The 23667-nt window shown below is 27.9% G+C and overlaps 1 protein-coding gene across 1 annotated transcript in view; it reads left to right on the top strand.

Moving 5' to 3' along the window:
- Positions 1 to 1013: 1013 nt before the first annotated feature.
- Positions 1014 to 23667, top strand: part of LOC111676741 (homeobox protein vnd) — a 26323-nt gene continuing 3669 nt past the window's right edge. Inside the window, exons 1-2 of the mRNA XM_023437716.2 lie at positions 1014 to 1259; positions 20666 to 21135. Of these exons, the coding sequence (XP_023293484.2) occupies positions 1105 to 1259; positions 20666 to 21135 (625 nt within the window). The 5' untranslated portion in view covers positions 1014 to 1104. The remainder of the gene's footprint in view (positions 1260 to 20665; positions 21136 to 23667) is intronic.

Consider the following 23667-nt stretch of genomic DNA (forward strand, 5'->3'; position numbering starts at 1 on the left):
TTCTAGTTCTGTTCTAGTTCTGTTCTAGTTCTGTTCTAGTTCTGTTCTAGTTCTGTTCTAGTTCTGTTCTAGTTCTGTTCTAGTTCTGTTCTAGTTCTGTTCTACTCCAGTTCGGTTCTGTTTCTATTCTTTAAGTTTAACCCTTCCTTAACACGCCAAATACTTTTACCCTTATCTAACAATTTTGATATAACCACTGTTTTGGGGAGGGAGTACTCTAGCAATGAATACACCAACAATATCAGTAGTTGTTCAATATATTTTTTTTATAAAAAACAGTACTCGTAACTCAAATAAAAATAAATAAAAACAAATAAAATAAAATATATGATTTCTGTTCACACTTTTAATACCTTTTTGACTTTAATAAGTGATTGCAGGCTTTTAAAGTAAAAATTCGTAGCGCCCACTTTAGACGTGTCAACGGTTAAACCACAAAAAAAATTGCACCAATTTTGGTTTACGCGATCTAAATCAAAATCAAACGGGATTTACGCATCTAGATACTTGAAAAAACAAAATATTAATCAAATGTTTAGTGTTTTAAACACTAACTGAAGAGTAATTGAAAATTTTATATGGTACAAAGTGATTAACACTAATTTAGATTCAAGTGTCTTAATTTAAAAAAAAAAAATAAAAGAAATCAAAGAAAAAAAGTTATTAAATTTTTTTATGGAATTTATTAGAGTTATTGAAAATTTTTATGACCACCACTCAGCAGAGTCTTCAGCAACATTGCAAAAGTGTTTTTCGAAAGAATAAATATTAACAAAATATAATAATAATAACATACATACTTCAATTCAATTAATAAAATAATAAACAAATAATTAAGTTTCGTATAAAAATATCGAATTCATTAATGTGTTTATAATTTGAAAATAAAGGATTAAAAATCAATTTTCTTTCGATTGCAAAGAAAAGTAAAGATCAAAAAGCTATTAAATATAAAATTTTTTTATTACTTAATAAAAAAATAGAAATAATTTGAAATTATTATTTATTAAAAATAATTCCTTTAAAATTAATTTCAATCAAAAAAAAAATAAATAAAATAAAAATTAAAAAGTGTTATTAGTTAATATTAAGAAAATAGAAAATATGACCAATTATAATCCAAATTGTGGTTATTATGAGGATTATGGTTCTGGCTACTATGCCACCACAAACCCCTCAGTCATGGCTGCCTCAACCAATAATATTTATCAACAGGATTATTATATGCAACAGGATTATGAATATAAACATGGTTATGAGTAAGTAGACCACCAACAACAAAAAAAAATCCCTTTCATTAATGTCCTTTTTTCAAAACTATAATAAAGCGGTTTTATAATTTTCTTTATTCGAATAGTAATATTTTTGTTATGACATTTTGTAATCGTAAGAAAAGTAATAATTTCTTGTTTTGTTATTTGGAACAATAGTAATTATATAGTTCAATTTTATTTTTCATAAACAGCTGTAATAATTTAACCCTTTTTCTATTAGGTGGCATAATTAGGACACAAATAAATAAAGGATTACAAATGTTTTTTGGTTTTATAAATATGAAACAATAAATGTTTGTAGAAACCCGACGGAAAATATATTATTTTGCTTAACAAATTGAAAATGGTATTAACAGTTTCCAATAATTGATTTAAATTTAGTACAAGTGCAACTATAGATCAATAGTCGATCAATTCTTAATAAGTTTTCAATTAGTTATAGTTATCCTAGTTCTAGTTCTGTTTTAGTTCTGTTCTAGTTCTGTTCTAGTTCAGTTCTAGTTCTGTTCTAGTTCTGTTCTAGTTCTGTTCTAGTTCTGTTCTAGTTCTGTTCTAGTTCTGTTCTAGTTCTGTTCTAGTTCTGTTCTAGTTCTGTTCTAGTTCTGTTCTAGTTCTGTTCTAGTTCTGTTCTAGTTCTGTTCTAGTTCTGTTCTAGTTCTGTTCTAGTTCTGTTCTAGTTTTGTTCTAGTTCTGTTCCTATTCTGTTCTAGTTCTGTTCTAGTTCTTTTCTAGTTTAGCTGTAGTTTAGTTCTAGTTCAGTTGAATGCAAGATCTACTCTTTTTCCCCATTAAAAAGTTCGCATTAAAATGCCGTCGGGAATTTTTTTTTTAATATTTTCAATAATTTTTACAAAAATTTTAATTTTTCCAATAATTTTGAAATATCTCTTTGACAAGTAGTACATTGAAGCAATATTAAATAATCTTTCGCTAAATTGATTTTCAATTATTTAAATCCTAAAGTAAACTCTCTCTCTTACACACAGACACATATCCTGACAAACACATGTAAATACTAAATACAATATTATTTAAAATACATTTAAATTGTATTATTGGCAACAAACAGTATTAGCTGAGATTATCCGAAGGTAAGAACGATGATTAGAAACAAAACCCAATTACATGGACAAACCATACAAACAGTACGGCATAGCAGACAAGACCAGACGTAGTGTGAAAAAAAAACATAAAGAAGAGACTTTGTGTGTTTAAACCTATTGGGAAAATTGTGAAAAATTTTGGAAATCTCAACATAAATATCATGTTGTTGCGGTATTTTCCAAACGATTTCACTCACATGTGTTATTTGGTTTGGCAAACACGAACAAATAAATAAACAAAAACTCCTTTTTGGCAAAAAAAGAAGAAGAAGCAAAGAAAAAAGTGTGAGTGTGTAAAAACCCAAAAATAACAAACGTATTTGCCCAGCCAGACACTAGCAGTTAAGGTGCGAGCAAACGAGTCCTTTGCTAGAGTAAATGTATATGTGTTATGATTTCCTTTTTGCAAAAAGGTGACAAAGTGGAAATAATTTCCATTGTTACAATTTGACATGTTTAAACTTAACGATCATGCTGCAATATTAAAGGAATTGCAAAAAAAATGTATATATTGTTGCTTTAAATTTCATCCTTTGCGAATCCTGTGATTTATTTAATTGTATTTTAAAGACAATATTTACAATTACAATAATTCCTTTTATTTTTGTTTTTTAATACCATTTGTCTTGGATTTTTAAGTTGTTTTTACAGCAGAGAAAACAGAGAAGATTTTTAACATAATTTCTTAAATAAACAGAAAAAATTGAAATCAAAAGAAATTGGATTTGATTATGTATGTTGTATAGAGGTGTAACGTAATACTGTTAGTTTAATATTTGAAAGAGATTAGACAAGGTGTTGTTTAGTTTGGTTTATTTCCAAGAAGTGTTTAAACCACAAAATTCAATTAAATATTAATATTTTTGAAAGAAAACATTAATATTTTGTAATAATGAACTAGTTTTGTTAAGAGAAATCTCTATTCAGCTAGCTGAATTACTTTATTTATAATTTTTTAAAGAAATTTAAGTTTTGAAAGTAGTATTGTGTAATAATTTAGTTATTCAGCTAGCTGAATTGTAAATTTAATATGTATTTTTATGATTTTTTTAATAAAAATAATTTTTTATGTAAAATTGTTATATTCAGCTAGCTGAATTGTTATATTTAAGAATCAAAAAGGATTTTTCTTAAAACAAATACAATTATTGTTGTAATTTCTTTAAAATTGTTACTATTCAGCTGGCTGAATTAAAGTTTTTTGCAATTTTATTAAAGAAAAATTAAGTTTCAACATAAAATTCAAATTTTTGTGAAAAATTTTGTTATTCAGCTAGCTGAATTGTTATATTTTATAATCAATAAACAAAACACAGTTACTGTTTCTAATGCCTTAAATAGTTTTGCTATTCAGCTAGCTGAATTGCAGTTTTTTACAAATTTATTCAATAAAAATGCGTTTTCTTCATAAAATTCTTAGTTTTTTGCAAAATTCTCTTTGTTTAGCTAGCTGAATTGTATAATTTTAAGCTTTTAATGCTTTATCTATAGCTAAAGACAAGTAGTTTTATAATACCTTAAAACATTTTGCTATTCAGCTAGCTGAATTGTAGTTTTTTGAAAATTTATTCAAGAAAAATGTGTTTTCTTCATAAAATTCTTAGTTTATGCAAAATTCTCTTTATTCAGCTAGCTGAATTGTATTATTTGAAACTTTTAATGCTTTATCTTTCTCTAAAGACAAGTAGTTTTGTAATGCCTTAAAAATGTTTGCTATTCATCTAGCTGAATTGCAGTTTTTTGCAAATTTATTCAAGAAAAATGTGTTTTCTTCAATAAATTCTAAGTTGTATGCATAACTTTCTTTATTCATCTAGCTGAATTGTATAATTTTAAGCTTTTAATGATTTATCTTTAACCAAAGACAAGTAGTTTTGTAATGCCTTAAAAAGTTTTGCTATTCAGCTAGCTGAATTACAGTTTTTTATAAATTTATTCAATAAAAATGTGTTTTGTTCATAAAATTCTTAGTTTTATGCAAAATACTTTTTATTCAGCTAGCTGAATTATATTATTTTAAGCTATTAATGCTTTATCTATAGCTTAGGACAAGTATTTTTGTAAAGCCTTAAATAATTTTGCTATTCAGCTAGCTGAATTGCAGTTTCTTACAAATTTATGCAATAAAAATGTGTTTTCTTCATAAAATTCTTAGTTTTAGGCATAATTCTCTTTATTCAGCTAGCTGAATTGAAATATTTTAAACTTTTAACGCTTTGTAGCTGTATTAGTAAAATTTTCTATATGATTTCCTCGGTAAATGACCTTTTATGTTTTGATTTTTAAATCAAAATCTAATGAATCCTTTTTAAACAATAAACTCTCTATATGATTTATGATTTTCGAAAAGGAAATCCCACAGCATAATAAATATCATAAAAACCGGATGTTAAATGTTGAAATTTATAATAAAAAAAAACTCAACTATAAATTGTTAATAGTCATCAATAAAAGAAAAAGGTGTAAAAAATAAAGTCAATACCATTTCAAATCTAAAGTAAAAGAAAATTTTTAACAAAAAAAGAATTTAACAATAAAACTCGATTGATTACAAAGACAAATTCTTTAATAAACAAGTGAGAATTTCTTTACAAAAAAAAAAAGAATCACAAGAGAGAGAGAGAGAGAGTAAGACAAAAAGAAATAAGTTATTTAAACGGAAGTAGCAAGTAAAGGTATTCCCTACTTATAATAAAAAGTGATACTTTTAAAAAAAAATGTTTAAAAGGAAAGAAAACAACAACAACAAAAGTAATTTGACAAATGATATTTGTTCAGTTTCTATAACTATTGAACTCTCTTTAATACTCTTTAGTAACTAATTTATTATAGGAATTATTTAAAACTGCCAAATTGTTTAGGGAAAGAACGTGTGTGTGTATGTGTGAAGGGATGTAACATTTAACTAACTTCCTTCCTTTTTCTTCCGTTTAGTAAACACAGCTTGAAATTATTTATACTCATACACACACGCACAAAACACACACTGACTCATACAAATCTTAATAGTTTAACTATTTATTTTAAATCATTTTCTTAAATTATCTAAACTAAACTTCTTTACTTCTGCTCAAAATTTTTATGAATGAACTAAATTTTATGAATGAATTTTTACTGTTGTTGTTTTTCTCTTTAAAATTAGTCATATATTGTAGATCTCCCATAGAGTTATTGTTAACGATAGACACCTTTTGTTTATAGAATAATTCCTGGCTAAAATTCATTTGAGGGCAATTTTTAAATGTATTTTTTTTCTCTCTTTTATAAACTAGTCAAGGCTTATGACACTTTAAAAAGCCGCTTTTAACTAAAATTAGTTTTTTGTTGTTGTTTCCTTTAGAGCCTTAAAATTAATTATGATTTTGTTGGTATACTTTAACAGACATGCAATTTTTTCTTTTAATATTTATTTATAAAAACATTTGTTGAAATTCCCACTATTAAAGGCAAGAAATATTAGACTCTTGAATATAAATGTATATTTTTTTGGTAATTGAGGACACTCTTGTGACAAGAGCTTGATTATGTGAAAAAATGCATGCTACTTTAGGTCAAAAAATAGCTAAAAAAAACAAGGCTATAGTTTAGACTTTAGTCAAGATTGTTCCAGAGCAGATTGTGTTCAAGACTATAGACTAGACTATAGACTAGACTATAGGCTAGACTATAGACTAGACTATAGACTAGACTATAGACTAGACTATAGACTAGACTTTAGACTAGACCTTAGACTTTAGACTAGACCAGCCTGTAGACTAGACTATAGACTATACTATAGACTAGACTATAGACTAGACTATAGACTAGACTATAGACTAGACTATAGACTAGACTATAGACTAGACTATAGACTAGACTATAGACTAGACTATAGACTAGACTATAGACTAGACCATAGACTAGACTATAGACTAGACTATAGACTAGACTTTAGACTAGACCTTAGACTAGACTTTAGACTAGACTAGCCTGTAGACTAGACTATAGACTATACTATAGACTAGACTATAGACTAGACTATAGACTAGACTATAGACTAGACTATAGATTAGACTATAGACTAGACTATAGACTAGACTATAGACTAGGCTATAGACTAGACTATAGACTAGACTATAGACTAGACTATAGACTAGACTATAGACTAAACTATAGACTAGACTATAGACCAGACTATAGACTAGACTACACTATAGACTAGACTATAGACTAGACTATAAACTAAACTTTAGACTAGACAATATACTAGGCTTTTGAATGTACTATAAACTAGACTGTAGGCTAAAGTACAGAGTAGACTACAGACTAGACTATATACTAGGCTATAGAATAGACAACAGACTATATTATAGAGTACACTGTAGACTATACTGTAGATTAGACTATAGACTAGACTATAGACTGGACTTTACACTAGACTATAGACTAGACTATGGACTACACTATAAACTAGACTATATACTAGGCTATAGAATAGACAACAGACTATATTATAGAGTACACTGTAGACTATACTGTAGATTAGACTATAGACTAGACTATAGACTAGACTATAGACTAGACTATAGACTAGACTATAGACTGGACTTTAGACTAGACTATAGACTAGACTATAGACTGGACTTTAGACTATACTATATACTAAACTATAGACTAGACTGTAGACTAGGCTATAGACTAGACTGTAGACTAGGCTATAGACTAGGTTGTAGGCTAGGTCATAGAGTAGACTACACACTAGACTATAGACTATACTATAGACTAGAATATAGACTAGACCAAAGAGTAGACTACAGACTAGACTGGAGTATAGCCTATACTCAGGACTATAGTCTATACTCTGGACTATAGTCTGGAAAATAGTCTATACTCTGGACTGTATTCTTGTCTCCAATAAAGTGTAGTCTATTATCTGTGCTATACTTTATTCTAGTCTAAAATATGGACCATGAAAAATTTCACAACAAAAAGAAATTCGTAGCTTATACCAAAGTCTTTGTTAGCTTACTGATCGCAATATAAAACAAACTTTTCCAATCACATTAAACTATATAGTATTTTATTTATTTTCTTTTCTTTCAATCTTTCTTTCTTTTTAACAATTTGAAGATGTCATGCGACTTTGACATTTATGACAGTTAATATATAAAATTAATATGCCCTTTAGTTACATATTATAATAATATAAATAGTATACAAAAAACAGCACATATGTAGTGTAGGTTTATGTACGTGACACATTCATATTAACTATCAAACTATTAAGGAAACTTTTTAATGTCTTATTGTTTTCTGCAAAACAATAATTTTTGTTTTTTATTGTAACTGGTACAAACACTTGCGATTTGAAGAAATATTAAGTGTAGGTACTTGACTGCATTTAAATGAAATATAAATTGAAAAATTAGTTTAATATTTCTTATTTAATAAAGAGTTATTGAGTAAGAAAATGGGGAGAGGGGGTTGTGTTAGTAATATTAAAGGGTAACTGCGACAATTGATTTATATTAAATTTGATTATATTATAAAGTTATTCAGCTAGCTGAATAGATAATTTAATTGTTTTTGTTAAATTTATAGAGAAGTGAATATTTTTCTGTAAAATTGTAATTCAGCTAGCTGAATATAGAATTAAACTAGTTTAAAATTTTGTTTTATTCTTTAATGATAGTTTTTGATCAATTGTGTGTTAATTCAGCTAGCTGAATAAGTAATTCAGCTGCTTAAAAGCTGTAGAAAACAATAATATCGAATTTACATAAAATTGTAATTCAGCTAGCTGAATAGAGAATTAGGGTAGATTAAAGTCTTGTTTTATTCTTTATTGACAGTTTTTGATCAATTGTGTGTTAATTCAGCTAGCTGAATAAGTAATTCCGCTGCTTAAAAGCTGTAGAAAATAATAATATCGAATTAGTATAAAATTGTAATTCAGCTAGCTGAATAGAGAATTACGGTAGTTTAAAGTCTTGTTTTATTCTTTATTGATAGTTTTTGATCAATTGTGTGTTAATTCAGCTAGCTGAATAAGTAATTCAGCTGTTGAAAACAATAATATTGATTTTCTTTAATAAAATATTTCAATTCAGCTAAATGAATAGAGTTTTCAGCTAGCTATATATGTTATTCAGCTGCTTAAAAGTTTCATACATCATTATTAAAGAGTTTTTAGAAAGATCTTGAAATTCAGCTAGCTGAATACGCTTTGCAGCTACTTAAAAGTTTTGTAAATCAATTATTATAAAGTTTTCAAAAAAATATTGTTATTCAGCTAGCTGAATACGATTTTAAAAGCATTTTCTTTAAATTTTAATGTTTTTGATGGTTGACATTTGGAAATTGGTCATTTTTGTAAGGGTCCTTTAATATTATTAATAATAAAAATTATTTTAATAACCACATTTCCTTTTGTATTACTAAATAAAAGAAAGCACACCTCTACTTACTTGTAGTACAGACATTCATTCATTCTTTTTTCATACATTCATTCATACTTTATTAGTTGTCATTTATGCTAAGTAGACATGCCATTTAATGTAGTTAATTATCCTTGAAATTTCGTTATTCCTTTAGTAGCATCAAGCCAAAATTCATTATAAAATCTGTTTTTGTTTTTTTTTTCATTTCTTTTCAATACAATTGTATTTAGCAAACAACCCCCTTTTTTAATTATAATAAGGGAATAAATTTCTCTACATAAACATTTTACAATGGCTTGACACAAATGCCGCTTTTAACCATTTAGAGGCGTAAAAAATCAAATAGTAGTTATAACACTCTCTAACATAACCAAACTACAAGCATAGATTTCGCCAAAACCAAAAAAAAAAAAGATTCATATAGAAAAAGGGAATCAAAAAGGAAAAAAGGGAATATATTCTATAACAAGCCTTCATACCCACAAACACACTTTAAACAATTCATTCGTTCATTCATATAATAAAAAAATTGTTTTTGTAACGTATTTATTTATGTAGAGTTAAAGGTGTGTATGTGTTAAAAATAACCGCCATTATAGATTTTGATTCAAAAAAAATTTTGTTTTAATGCATCTGCAGTTTGATTCATTTGAACAAAATTGATGATGACAATGATGAGGAGTTCTTTATCTGTGTTCTTTTTTTTGGTAATTTAATGTAATACTTCAATATGCGTGCCATTATAAGGAACATTAATTTAACCCTAAAAAGGTATTAAAGTTATTTAACAAACATCTAATACTTGTCTTTAGTTACAAATTTTGAAAAATTTTTTTAACTTTTTTACAATTCAGCTAAATGAATACTAGTTTTTAGAAATTTTGAAGCAAATTTTCACAAAATATATATTCTAAGGTATTTTTATAAGAATTCAGCTAGCTGAATAATAGTATTTATTAGCCGAATAAGTTTTTTAAAAGAAAATCTTTTGATTTTTCTTTAAAATATCTCAAATTTCTTAAAATTTTCACAATTCAGCTAGCTGAATGAAACATTTATTAGGTTTTTAGGCAAATTTTAACAATTTCACAATTCAGCTAGCTGAATGAAACTTTTATTAGGTTTTTAGGCAAATTTTAACAAAATCTCTATTAAAAGGCAAAATTTGAGTAATTCAGCCAGCTGAATTAAAATATTTATTAGCTGAATAGGGTTTTTAAAGGGAAATCTTTCAATTTTGCATTAAAGTGTTATAAATTTGTAAGAAAAACAAGAATTCAGCTAGCTGAATGGAACATTTAATCAATTTTAGGCATTTTTTTATAAAAACTCTATCAAAAGGCATAATTTAAATAATTCAGCTAGCTGAATAAACATATTTATTAGCTGAATAGGTTTTTTTAAAGGGAAATCTTTTAATTTTGCATTAAATTTTTATAAATTTGTTAAAATTTTCACAATTCAGCTAGCTGAATAAAACTTTTAATAGAATTTAAGCCAAATATTAACAAAATTTATATAGAAAGGCATAATTTAAGTAATTCAGCTAGCTGAATTGAAATATTTATCAGCTGAATATAAGTAACCATAAAAATTATTAAAATTTTGCTAAAAATTTGTTAAAATAATTCAAATTTTTAACAATTCAGCTAGCTGAATAGCAATTGAAATATTTATCCTTCTAACTTAAATAATTTCAATAAAAGTGTTTTAACTTAAACAAATTTTACATTTTATCTATTTCAATCTGTTTTTTTCCCTTATTTTCTGTCTTTACCCTTTTTAGGGTTAATACCTTATTTTATATTTTTATTCCGTTTAACCTTTGTCATCCATTTTAATGCGTTAACTATCCGGTTTTTTGTCAAAAAATTTTTATTAATTGCTTTAAAACATTTGTTACGCGGAAGTGATTTTAACACAAAATAACAACCAGTCAAAAGAAAATTTTCTATAAAGATACAAAACAAATAATAAATTTTTAAAGAAATTCTCAACAAATTATCTTTTTTTGGAAATAAGAAAAACCCGCTAGAATTAGAAACAATTTTTAGCCCATTTATTAATGATCTTCTTTTAATACAAATCAAATATGTTTTTCAAAAAAAAATCCTCAATGGTTTTTTGTTTTAAAATCCATTTTGTCTAGATAGACTTTTTGAGTTTAAATAACAGCTTGCAAATGTTTTTAATGAGTTTCGAGTTATTCTTTGAAAGGAAGAAAAATTTCTTTACAAGAGTCCTTTTAGAATTTTAAAAGAACTCTTGTTAAAACATCTTGCGGCCCTTTTTATATGAAGTCTCCAGTGGCGTGATTGTTGTTTTCTTTAGTCACATTTGCTCATCAATTTGAAAAATTTGTCATTTTGTCTCTTTAAAAGGTAAGGGGTCAGTCAGTCAGTGTGTGCCAATACGGAAGTTGATTTTGTAAGAGGCAATTTTTTGGAAATCTTTGCCAATTTGCAAAACTCTGCCGTTTGCTAAAGAATTTGTGTACTATTGTGCTAACCGGAAGTTAATTGTTTTGCAATTATTTTTCAATCAATCATTACATGTTAAAGTAGCTAATTTTCACAAAAAATTTAAGAATTTTGTTAAAGAAATTATTTAAATTTTGTTCAGATTTTAATATTTTAGTTCTGTTCTAGTTATGTTTTAGTTCTGGTCTAGTTCTGTTCTAGTTCTGTTCTAATTCTGTTCTAGTTCTGTTCTAGTTCTGTTCTAGTTCTGTTCTAGTTCTGTTCTAGTTCTGTTCTAGTTCTGTTCTAGTTCTGTTCTAGTTCTGTTCTAGTTCTGTTCTTGTTCTGTTCTAGTTCTGTTCTAGTTCTGTTCTAGTTCTGTTCTAGTTCTGTTCTAGTTCTGTTCCAGTTCTGTTCTAGTTCTGTTCTAGTTCTAGTTCTGTTCTAGTTCTGTTATAGTTCTGTTTTAGTTCTGGTCTAGTTCTGTTCTAGTTCTGTTCTAGTTCTGTTCTAGTTCTGTTCTAGTTCTGTTCTAGTTCTGTTCTAGTTCTGTTCTAGTTCTGTTCTAGTTCTGTTCTAGTTCTGTTCTAGTTCTGTTCTAGTTCTGTTCTAGTTCTGTTCTAGTTCTGTTCTAGTTCTGTTCTAGTTCTGTTCTAGTTCTGTTCTAGTTCTGTTCTAGTTATGTTCCAGTTCTGTTCTAGTTCTGTTCTAGTTCTATTCTAGTTCTGTTCTAGTTAATTTTTTGTTAAAAGTCCTTTTCCCTTAAAGTTTTTTACTTAAAAAAACTTAACCTTCATGTGAAGTTTAAATAAACAAATACTTAAGATTTCTTGTTAAAAAATAGGAAATAATTTATAGTTCTGCTTTAAAAACATGTAGTTTTACCCTTAAAAAACACTTTTAATAAAAGTGCTTTTTTATTGAAAAACTATATAAAAACAAGCTAATAATCACCCTACAACAATAATAACAAAAGACAACGACGTCTATAATAATAAAGTTGTCCAAATGCCATTTAAAAAAAAGTATCCTTGTAAGGACAACAATAACAACTACAACAACAGAACAACTCATGATATTCAAACAATAAACTTCAAACTACTCGTTTAAACAAAAACTACTAATCATGAGGCATTTGATAACAATAACAACAAGCATGTTTAGATTGATTTAATATAAAAAAAACACAATATACATTTAATAATAATCCTTGTTAACAAAAAAAATTAGAAAAAATAACACAAGCTCTCTTTTATAACCCGAAAACGCCTTATTTTGTTTAAGCATTCTCTCTTGTACCATTTCAAATTGGTTTGTTTTTCCCCCAAAAAAAGTGTAACCGGAAAAATGGGCGTTAACATATGATTACCTAAATAATTTAAACACAAGCCCTTATTAACCAGTTATTTTCTCTCTCGTTCTTTCTTAATAAAATGGAAAACACTTTGTTTGGAAAATTTCCCATAATTGATCCTGAAAATTTCCCTTTAACAGGATTTACCACTACCTGTTCTATGCTAAATGCTGATTGGTTGTTTGCCGTTTTCTCTCTCATTTTAGAAATTCCCCTTTAATTTTATAAGAGTGTGTGTGTTTGTGTTTTCCTACTTGTTTACTTAAATAATAAATGGGGTTTTTCACTCTTCTTATTTGTTGTTTTGTCGAGTATCCTTTTTATCATTATATACAATAAACTTGTAGTCTTGTAGCTGTTGCTGCTTATTGTAATCCTACTCAAGTTATTATACATTCTCTAGCTGAATACGTGGCAACTTGTAGAGAAGAGTTTTTTGGAATTCACACAAAAAAACTATGAAAAGACGACACGCAAATATGGAGTTCATACTGGAGTACCCTCTTATGTGTCACAAGAGTCCGTGCAAATATTGATAGAAAATATGTTTAACATGGTCAGGATAGGAAAAAAAACTATATTATTTTAAGTTGTTGCCAAAAAAAAGAATTTTTTCAAAGGAAAAAGATTTTCAGGAAAGATTATTAAGTTCCTGAAATTATCTATAATAATTGAAGTTCTGATTTATTAAACTAAAAAATTATACTAAAACAAAGCTGTTTATAAAAGATTACACAGTTCTTTTCTAGATCTGTTCAAATTCTAGTTCTGTTTATGTTCTGTTCTAGTTCTGTTTTAGTTCTGTTCTGTTCTAGTTCTGTTCTGGTTCTAGTTCTGTTCTAGTTCTGTTCTAGTTCTGTTCTAGTTCTGTTCTAGTTCTGTTCTAGTTCTGTTCTAGTTCTGTTCTAGTTCTGTTCTAGTTCTGTTCTAGTTATGTTTTCGTTATGTTTTAGTTCTGTTTTAGTTCTGTTTTAGTTCTGTTCTAGTTCTGTTCTAGTTCTGTTCTAGTTCTGTTCTAGTTCTGTTCTAGTTTTTGTTCTAGTTCTGTTCTAGTTATGTTTTAGTTCTGTTCTAGTTCTGTTCTAGTTCTGTTCTAGTTCTGTTCTAGTTCTGTTCTAGTTCTGTTCTAGTTCTGTTCTAGTTTTGTTCTAGTTTTGTTCTAGTTCTGTTCTAGTTCTGTTCTAGTTCTGTTCTAGTTCTGTTCTAGTTCTGTTCTAGTTCGTTTGTTCTGTTGGCAACTCTGTCAAACTATTTTCTAATATTTTTATTTATTTTATTTCCAAAAGGATACAACTTCATTTGCTTAAGCAAGAGTCATGCAACTATTTTGACTGCTTGCGTGTTCATTTTCTCTCTATTACCACTCTATTCTAAACTCCACTCTTTTTGACTCTTTTAAATAGTTTTCTATTTATTTTGAATATATTTTTTGCCAACTTTCTTTCATTTTCAAAAGTACTTTTTTATAGAGACTTTATTAGTAGCAACTTTTTTCTAATATTTTTAGTTTAAATGTGAAATTTGCATGTGTGCTAAATATTTTGCTGTGATAGCTTTAAAAGAAAAAAATCAATACTTAGAAAATTAGTTTTTCTATTGCTTGTGCTGGGTAGAGTTGGAAGGAAGAACAAAGTTTTCTGTAACAAATAAAACTATTGAGTATTAAGTACATTTATGACTTTTCCACTTCTCTAGTAGACTAGAAAAACTAAATTGAAGTAGTTATTTTAGTTTTGAATATTTTTGGCAAAGATAAATGAATATAAATAAAAGTAAATGGTTTTGTTTTGCAAAGAAAAGTTTGTTAAATATATACATATTTATTTAACGAAAATTTTAAAAAGAACAATTTTTTTCAATATTTTACTATCTAAGGTAAAAGGTTTTTGACATTTTTTTAAATTAAATTGTTTATTTTTTTAATAGTTCAACTTTTTAATCATCTCTTGCTACCGCTTTGCCAGTTTAAGCTTCAGGTTATTTCCCATGTTTAACAGAGGGCAGGTCAATTTTAAACACATTTTTCCTTTGCTTACCTCTAAGATTATGACACTAACTTAAGGAAATTCCTCCAATAAGTAAAGAGAATTTCCCAATTTTCAGCCTAAAACATGAAAAACCCCAGTTTAACCAATAGATTTTGAAAACTAATCAAAGATCAAAAACAACTCAAATATATTTTCCCCTTTTTTCACCCCATAAGTCAACAAAAATTCCCAATAGAACAAATAGATTACAAGAAAAACCAAGTTTAAATTAAGTCTAAACACAAAATTGGTTTAAAGTGAAAAACCAAGTTTAACTTAAAGATTTTAACAGGTTTTACAAAAAAAAAACTTCCTACAAGTCAACAAAAGTCCCCACAAAATTACTTAAAACAAGATTTTGGAAAAGATTCTCTTAGGTTTAAAATGTCTCAATTCCATCTTAATATAAACCCCTAGTTTAACGTTAAGATTTTCTCGGGTTAAATGTCTCTTTTTTTAATTCCTCAAACATTTAATAAGTTATTAATTTTGATTTTTTTCTTTTCATTTTTATTAAATGTAATCACATTAAACTGTAACATTATTACACATAAATTTTATTTTTCATCTTATTATTTTTATGTTTTAATATTAAACGGAAGTATCATTATTTAACTGTGTAAAGTTCCTCTGTCAGCGGCTTGTGGACAAGAAAAAGCAGCTAGAGGAAGAAGTTACAAACACATACACATTTAATACACCATAAATCCCAGATTTAATAATGGAAAAATGTAAGAAAATAATAAAGCAGCAGTTAGTATAAAGGCAATAGACCCCAAGAGTTACTACATGGCTAACAATGGCAGTAATATTTAGTAAAGTAAGATAGGACTTAATGGTTGGGAGAAAATGTAAATTCGTCTTGAAAGGTAATTTTTGAACAGAACTCAAACAAAACTATAACATAACTAGAACAGAACTAGAAAAGAACAAAAAAAGAACTAGAAGAGAACTAGAACATAACTAGAACAGAACTAGAACAGAACTAGAACAGAACTAGAACAGAACTAGAACAGAACTAGAACAGAACTAGAACAGAACTAGAACAGAACTAGAACAGAACTAGAACAGAACTAGAACAGAACTAGAACAGAACTAGAACAGAACTAGAACAGAACTAGAACAGAACTAGAACAGAACTAGAACAGAACTAGAACAAAACTAGAACAGAACTAGAACATAACTAGAGCAGAACTAAAACTGGAACAGAACTATAAGAGAAAACATGATCCAACTTTATCAAAAAAAAGAACTCCTTACTTTTTCCCTACATTAACTTTAACAAAACAATATAAAAAAAATGTAATGATGAAAATGATGATGACAGCACAAAGTATATAGATATTTAAATGGATGACTGGCTACAAAGGAAAATACGCCAGTGAGACTAACGAAAGTAAATGTTTGTAAATGGGTAAGAGGGCCTTCGTAAACAAGGAGTTCCAAGCAAACAACAAAAGAAAACCTTATGCTTTTAAAAACAGCCATTATGGGAGCAAGAAACCCTTGCCACCAAACGAAAGAAAAACAAACATTGAAACACAAGATCCAAGAAGGATGGAGAGCCCGAGTACTTAAACGGCAAGTGAAAAATGCTTGAAAACAGAAGAGCCCAGAAATGTGAAACCCAATCATGTAAAGTATGTACAAGACTTAAGCCTCAATCATGGTTGGCTGAGACACAAAAACAACAAAAAAAGAAAAATATAAAAACATGAATGAGTATGAATGAAAATCAAAGAAAAGAAGAAAAAACAACAAACACATAAATTGAAAATATTAGTAGAAGTAGTAATGGTGGTAGAGCAGCGAGTGGTAGTATGTGTGATAAAACAAAAACAATTTCAGGATAAACGAAGAGTTTTACTACTCCAAACTAGTAGTACTACTCGTCTATACAGTTAGTTACCTTGTTGTACATATTAAATGATGAGAATAATGAGCACAACTACTACACCAACAAATTCAAGTACCCTCTCACCCATATTGAAGAGTATGCGCTCTTCTAGAGTGTTAGACAGAGAGGGCTAAATATTATATTTGTTTTGCTCTCTCTGGTTAAATGTTACGAAAGGATATTTGTGCTTAAAGGCAATTGGTGTTGATGAGGTTTATAAGAGCTTGTTGTTGCTGCTGCTGTTGTTGTTCTTCTTGTTGTTGTGGTGCTTGTGAGTAGGCAAAGAGAGATTGTGTGTGTGTGTGTGTATGTGTGCTTGTGTTGTTGTTGAAAAGGACATGAGAGCCCACTTAGCACATAAAATCGATCTGTTTTTATTACATGATGGGTGAATGGGTTTTTCATTTCTTGTTGTTTTTGCTGTGTATTTTACGTGTACAATGGCCGGAGGTGAAAGTGGATTTGTTTTGGGTTTTTTGTTTCGTGTTGTTGCTTGCTACAATTTGTGGCACTGGTAGTATGGTGGTTGTTGGGAAAATTCTTTATTTTGTACATGATTTAGCCAACCACTTTTGAACTGCTGAAATTTGGTTGGAATTATGTTGAGTTCTTGTTTACAAGTTAGTTGTTGATGACACTTCAAATAGTTTGCATCAGCGTCGCGTTTAGCAAAAACCCAAATTAAAATAAATAATTTCCCAAAAAGAAAGAAAATCCCTTTTGAAAACAAAATTTCCAAATATAAAGAAAAAATTTTTTTAAATATTGGAAAATTTACAAAATAAAAAAGAAAAACCGTGTTTAATAAAAAGGATCTTAACTAAACAAATAAACAAGTGTGAAAGAAATTTACCTAAAAGAAATTAACAGGATAATTGGAAACCCCTATAAACAAATTAAAAGTGTTTTATTTTTATAAATAAAAAAATAAGGAGTTGAACTCCTTTTTTCAAAAAAAAAAAAACAGTTAAAATTTCCGTGTTAAAAAACAGCTTCAAAGTGGCTGAAAAAAGGAAACGTTCTCCCTCACCGGCCCGCTCGCCGTCCCGACGCAAATCCACCGAGTCCTCTACAGGATCGGCTAGACATACACCTAACAAATCGCCCTCACAATCACCACACAAGGATTCTGATATTTCCGTTTGCTCCCCACCAACACCTCCCCCTAGATCACGATCGCCTAGATCAAGATCTAGATCACCTTCGCCACCACCACGTACCTCTACTCCTACACCCGCCGCTAAAGATTTAAGAAGAGAAGAGTTAACGGCCAAAACCGCCACTACTACAGTTCCCTCGAATACTCCCTCAGTGGGAGCTCACGATCATTTGAGAATACCTACGGGAGCCACCGGATTTAGTGGTTTTCCCTCATTACACAGCATGAGCAGTTTAATGGTGCCTTCGGCTGCTGCTGCTGCAGTAGCGGCGGCTCCTTTTCTGCCCTGGTCTCCCATGTTGTTGCCTCATTGGGGTCATGCTTTATTGCCAGCGGCATTTTATCCGGCGGCTTTGCGTAATGCGTTACCAGGGTAAGATCTTATAAAATTGCAGACAAATTTTAGAGAGAGAAACAAAGAAAATATTTAAAAGGAAGAAATTTTTTAAGTTAAAACTTACAAAGGTTTAAAAAAAATCTACTAGAGCTTTAAAGCTCTATTAAATGTTTAGGCACAAAACTTTAAAAATGCTGCTAGCATTTATCTACATTTAAAATTTTATAAAAAAAACTTAAATTTCTTAAAATTTTGTTACAATTTTTTATTAAAGCTTTAAAGCTCTGAAACAAGTTTTCGAAATTGTTTGTCAAAAATTAGGAAAATACTAAACAATAATGATAAAAACTAAAATTTTGCTTAAAAATTTCAATTTTATTAAATTTTATAAAAAAAAGCTTTAAAGCTTTGAAGATAATTTTACATATTTTCTATTTTAAAGCCCTCAATTATATTTAAATCGTCATTGTTATCAAAATTTTCAGCAAAATCCAGATTTTTAATAAAAATGTTTACTAAAGCTTTCAAGCTCTAAAGCAATTTTTTTTTTGAAATTAGAAGTAATAAATCATTAAATTTTCTATCAAAATTTAACAAAAAAAAACTAATTTTATAGAACATTTTCGATAAAAGCTTTAAAGCTCTTAGCAAAGTTATTAAAATTTGTTAAAAAGCTTAAAGCTTTCAAAACTAAAATGTTTGAAATAGCATTCTTATAGCTTTTTTATCAACAATTTGTTGTCATTGTATAAAAGTATTAAGTTTTAAGATTTGGGTGATTGCACAGTGGGTTGTTTAAAAACGAAAAAAATATGTTAATTTTTTTTGCTTGTTTTAGAGGATTTAGGAGTTTTTGAATGATTTTAAATTTAGAGATTAAACAATTTTGGAAATCTACTTGAAGCACTATGGTTCGTTTCAACACAAAACTTTAAGAATTTTGAAATATTTTATAGAAATATTTCATAATTTTTGTTTAAATACAAAAGAACAAAAGGATATTAATAAATTTTTTGAAAATTAACCTAAAACACTATGGGTCGTTTTGGGAAAATTTAAGAATTTTGGAAAAATTAACAAATAATGAAAATTTTTTTATTTATTAATATAACAATGAGTTTTTAAGAAAAAAAATAATAGAAAGAATTTTAAAGCTTTTTTTACTGAAAGCACTATGGGCCGCTTAAAGAAAATTAAGGAATTTTAAAAAATTTTTCATATTTTTTTGTAAAATACAAAAAATCAAAAGGATATTAATAAAATTTGAAAATATATTCAAAACACTATGGGTCGTTTAAAGAAAAATTTCAAAATTTTGAAAAAAAAAAATCGAAAAAATTAACAAATTTTAAATTTTATATATTTTAATAATAAAACGAATTTTAAAGAAAAATTTGAAGAAATCACTATGGGATAAAAAATATTTTTTTTTTAATTTAAATCAAAAAAATATCTTTAAAATTCTTTAAAAAATCTTAAATATTTTATTAAAATTTTCTTTTTTTTCCAAGCACTTTATGCTAATTAATTTGTTAATTTAAATCCCTTAAAACACGTAATTTCCACGCACATGTGTATAGTTTTGTGCAAATTTTTGTGCTGCTATTAAGGATTTACCCAAAACCAAGGCGCGTACAAGGATCTTGCTCGCTGTTTTTTCCTATACACTTTGCCAATAAAAAACTAATCTCCCCTGATGAGCCATCATATAAAATCAAGGAAATTTTTGTTTAAAATTCCCATAGGTGTTAAAGGAAAAACCATAAGAAAATTTCAAAATTTTTGCTCAATTTCCAAACATGTGTTGAACAGACATTGCCAACGAACGAAGAAACGAAAGAGCAAAACACACGTAACAGGCGAAACACGGGGGAATCCTGTTAAGGAAATTCCCTTAAATACACAGTGATCTAAACGTTTTAGAGGTGTTAAACTTGTGCCTAAAAGGCGTGGGAATTTTGCTTAAATTGCGAAAAATCTTTTGGGAAAGACACAGGGAAAAACCAGTTTTACTCAAAGAAAACCTCTAGTTTTTTTCTTTACGCTTAACACACATGTGTTTTGTATTAACAACAGTTTTGTGGTTTTTGCTAGAGACAGACGGACGGATGGATGGACGGACAGACAGTTACACAAATTAACCTTTGAAATACAGGTAGTTAAAATATAATCTTTAATTTTAGTTGTTATTATTTAAATATAATGTCAAAAGAAGTGTGCCTTGGTTTTAGTTAGGAATTTAGTTAATTGTTGATGTGATTAAATTAACAAAAATCAAATTTTCTTTACAAAGATTAATTTACAAAAAAAATATATATGTTTAACTTCAGGGCTTTAACTTTGACACATTTATGAAAATTTTTAGCTCAAAAATGTGTGAATAATCTTGCGATTAATTTGGAAAATATTATAACATTTCGGTAACAAAATAAAAATCCCACACATCCTGTTTTTACCCAAAAATCATAAAACAATTATTTTGAAAATTACCCAAAAGAACTAAGATAACAGGTAGACATTTTTCAAACTAAATATAACATTTTTTATTACATAAAACTAATAAATATATAATGTTAATTTAAAAATTACACAATTTATTTATCTATTATTCCCTTCTTTTGTTTTTTACTTTACAGCTTATTTGATGCCAAAGTACCCTCCTCGCAAAGATCTTCCGGTTTTCATATATCGGATATATTAAATTTAGAAAACTCTGAACTTAAACACACTACTGGCGGCGGTCATCATCCGCAAGATATTAATCAGCAACAACAACAACAAACCACCTCCGATGCCAATCACTTAAACCCCTTAAATGGTGACTCAACTCATCTAACTACAGCCGCCAATCCTAATGCCGTTTTAGATCCAAATAATGCTTCTAGTGTGGCTTCAGCAGCGGCGGTTAGTGCTTCAGCTCAGGCTCAGGCAGCCGCTCAATTTATTGCCAATCATAATGCTGCCGCTGCGGTAGCGGCTGCTGGTCAATATTTACCTAAAAATTTCCCCAATGGTTTCAACGATGACATGTCTTCGTATCATATAGCCCATACAATGCTTACGCATTCGGGGCGTTCGCCTTGGATTAAGGAAAATGATTTATACGGTAAGTTGAGAGAAGAAAACAAACTAGTTTTTAAAAAGCTTAATTTGGAATTAAACTTTTAAAAGCTTCTTTCTGCGTTTAAGATAAGCTTTCAAAGCTAAGTTAAGAAAGAACAAGCTTTAATTAAAAGGAACTTTTTAGGTTTTCAATTAAACTCAATTAAGCTTCAATTGAAGAACACTTTATAGCTTTAATATAGTTTTAACTAAGCTTTATTTGAAGGCCTTTTTAATAGCCCAATAAAGCTTAAATCTTTGTGGATAAAATTTAGCTTTCGAGTTCTCTTTACTTTCACCTAAACTTTTATTTTAAAACTATTTGAAATCTTAAATAAAGCTTTATTAATAGAACTTTTTGTAGTTCATCCTTATTAATAGATCTTTTTGTAGTTCATCCTTAAAGTTCATTAAAAGAACTTTTTGTAGTTCTGATTAAGCTTAAACGTTAAAGCTTTTTTTGTATTTAACCTCAAAGTTTATTAATACAACTATTTGTGTTTTCAATTAAGCTTAAACCTTAAAGCTTTTTGTACTTTACGCTTAAAATTTGGAACATTTTGTTGTTCATATTAAGCTCTGATCTCAGATCTTTTTAAAGTTTCAATTTTGAAGCTTTATGTCGCTTCAATACAACTTGGAACTTTTAATTAAGCTTTAATCTTAAAACTTTTTGTAGTCTTAATTAAGCTTTAGTATTAGAACTTTTTGTACAACCAAATTAGCTTTCAACAAAGAACTTTATAAAGTGCAAATTAAACTTAAATTTCTAGTAATTATCCTTAGAATTTGGAGCTTTTTGTGATGTTAACTGACTTTCAAATGTTAAACTTTTTGCAATTACATTTAGGCTGTAATCTTAGAATAGTTTGTGGTCTTAATTAAGCTTAAATTTTACAACATTTTGCAGTCTTGATTAAGCTTTATTAATAGAGCTTTTTATAAAACTTTTCAAACTTGAATACAACCTATTGAAACATTCTTTCGTAATTGTAAGTATTTGATTTTTTTTAATTTATTTTGAAATTTGTATTTTGTCTTAAGTATCCTTTGGCTTTCTGATTTCTTGTTATTTTTTTCTATTCAAAAGGTGATTAATGATTATACCATAGCAACCTATTGCCTAACATTTAACAAATTTAACAAATTATTTGCTTTATTATCCTTTTAATAACTTAATATAAAACTACAGGGAGCTTTGACTTTAAACAGCTGTAGAAATTCCCATATACTTCAGTAGCTAAAACTTCAAAAAGGAAGTGCGTGCCAATATTTTTAATATTTCCCAAAAACAACACACATACTAAACACTAACTAAAAAATAACAAAATAATCCTCAAGTGTGAAGCAGCCAAAAAAAGGAAAAAAAAACTATTAGTCAAGATTAAAAAACAACAAATTAAGGGTGGTTATTAATAGAATTATGTTAAAAAAAGAACGTTATTAAAAAATATATTCCCAAAAAAAAAACATCTGCCTTTTGTTAAACACATTATTAAGAGAAGAGTTTAATAAATCGATAGACAACAAATAAATATAAAAAAAGAAAAGAAAAGAAACGAGCGAGCGAGCGAACAAACAACAAACAAAACCCCAAATAACTTTTTAACTTACAATTAATGACAAGCAAGATTTTGAAATATAACAATTATAAAATAAACACGGAAAATTTGTCTACAATTTGCCAGATAATTTTCAATAAAAAGGATCTTCACACACACACATTGTTTAACAGGATATAAACTATTGTTGAATAGAGTTGGTAAATTATTTAGCCCAAAAAAAAAGAAATCACATTAAAAATTCAGGGTGTTTTTTTCTTTTACTAATAGAAATCCTTGCTTAATCATACTATCAATCTTAAAAGGCTTTACGTTTGTCATATATTTTATGTTTTCTGTGTGTTATTGTGTTTTATATAAAAATCAAATGTCAATTAATCCTTAAGTTTATGTTTTTCTTTTGTTTGTAATAGCAACAAAAACCAAAATGTTCTCAACTACCTGAAACTATTCCTGTCTCTTTTAAACTTATTGATTTTTAAAAATTCATTCATAAATAGTTTTCTATAACTCTACAGGAGTTTATTATAACAAACTTCCTCTTCTATTGTGTTAAAGATCATTTATGTTTTTTTGGCAGTTCCACTGACCTTCCTGTAGTGAGTGTCTCAAACTGGGGTGGTTTTACTGGCTTGTAAAAGCAAAAAAGGTAATATGTTAAATTATGTTAAACGATAAACCTCAAATAGAGGTGTGATCTAATATGCCATCCTTCCGGTTTGTTATAATGTTTTAGAACAAAAAAATTATAGACAATTTATTAACGCCCCTAAAAATAGTCTAGGAAAAATTTAGAATATTTTATATTGTTGTCACATATTAAAGCTGCACTTTAAGCTTGTTTTATTTCAAAGTTTTCTTAAAACAGAGAACAGAACTAGAACAGAACTAGAACAGAACTAGAACAGAACTAGAACAGAACTAGAACTAGAACAGAACTAGAACAGAACTAGAACAGAACTAGAACAGAACTA

The sequence above is a fragment of the Lucilia cuprina genome, chromosome 3, assembly GCF_022045245.1.
Source record: "Lucilia cuprina isolate Lc7/37 chromosome 3, ASM2204524v1, whole genome shotgun sequence".
NCBI lineage: Eukaryota > Metazoa > Arthropoda > Insecta > Diptera > Calliphoridae > Lucilia > Lucilia cuprina.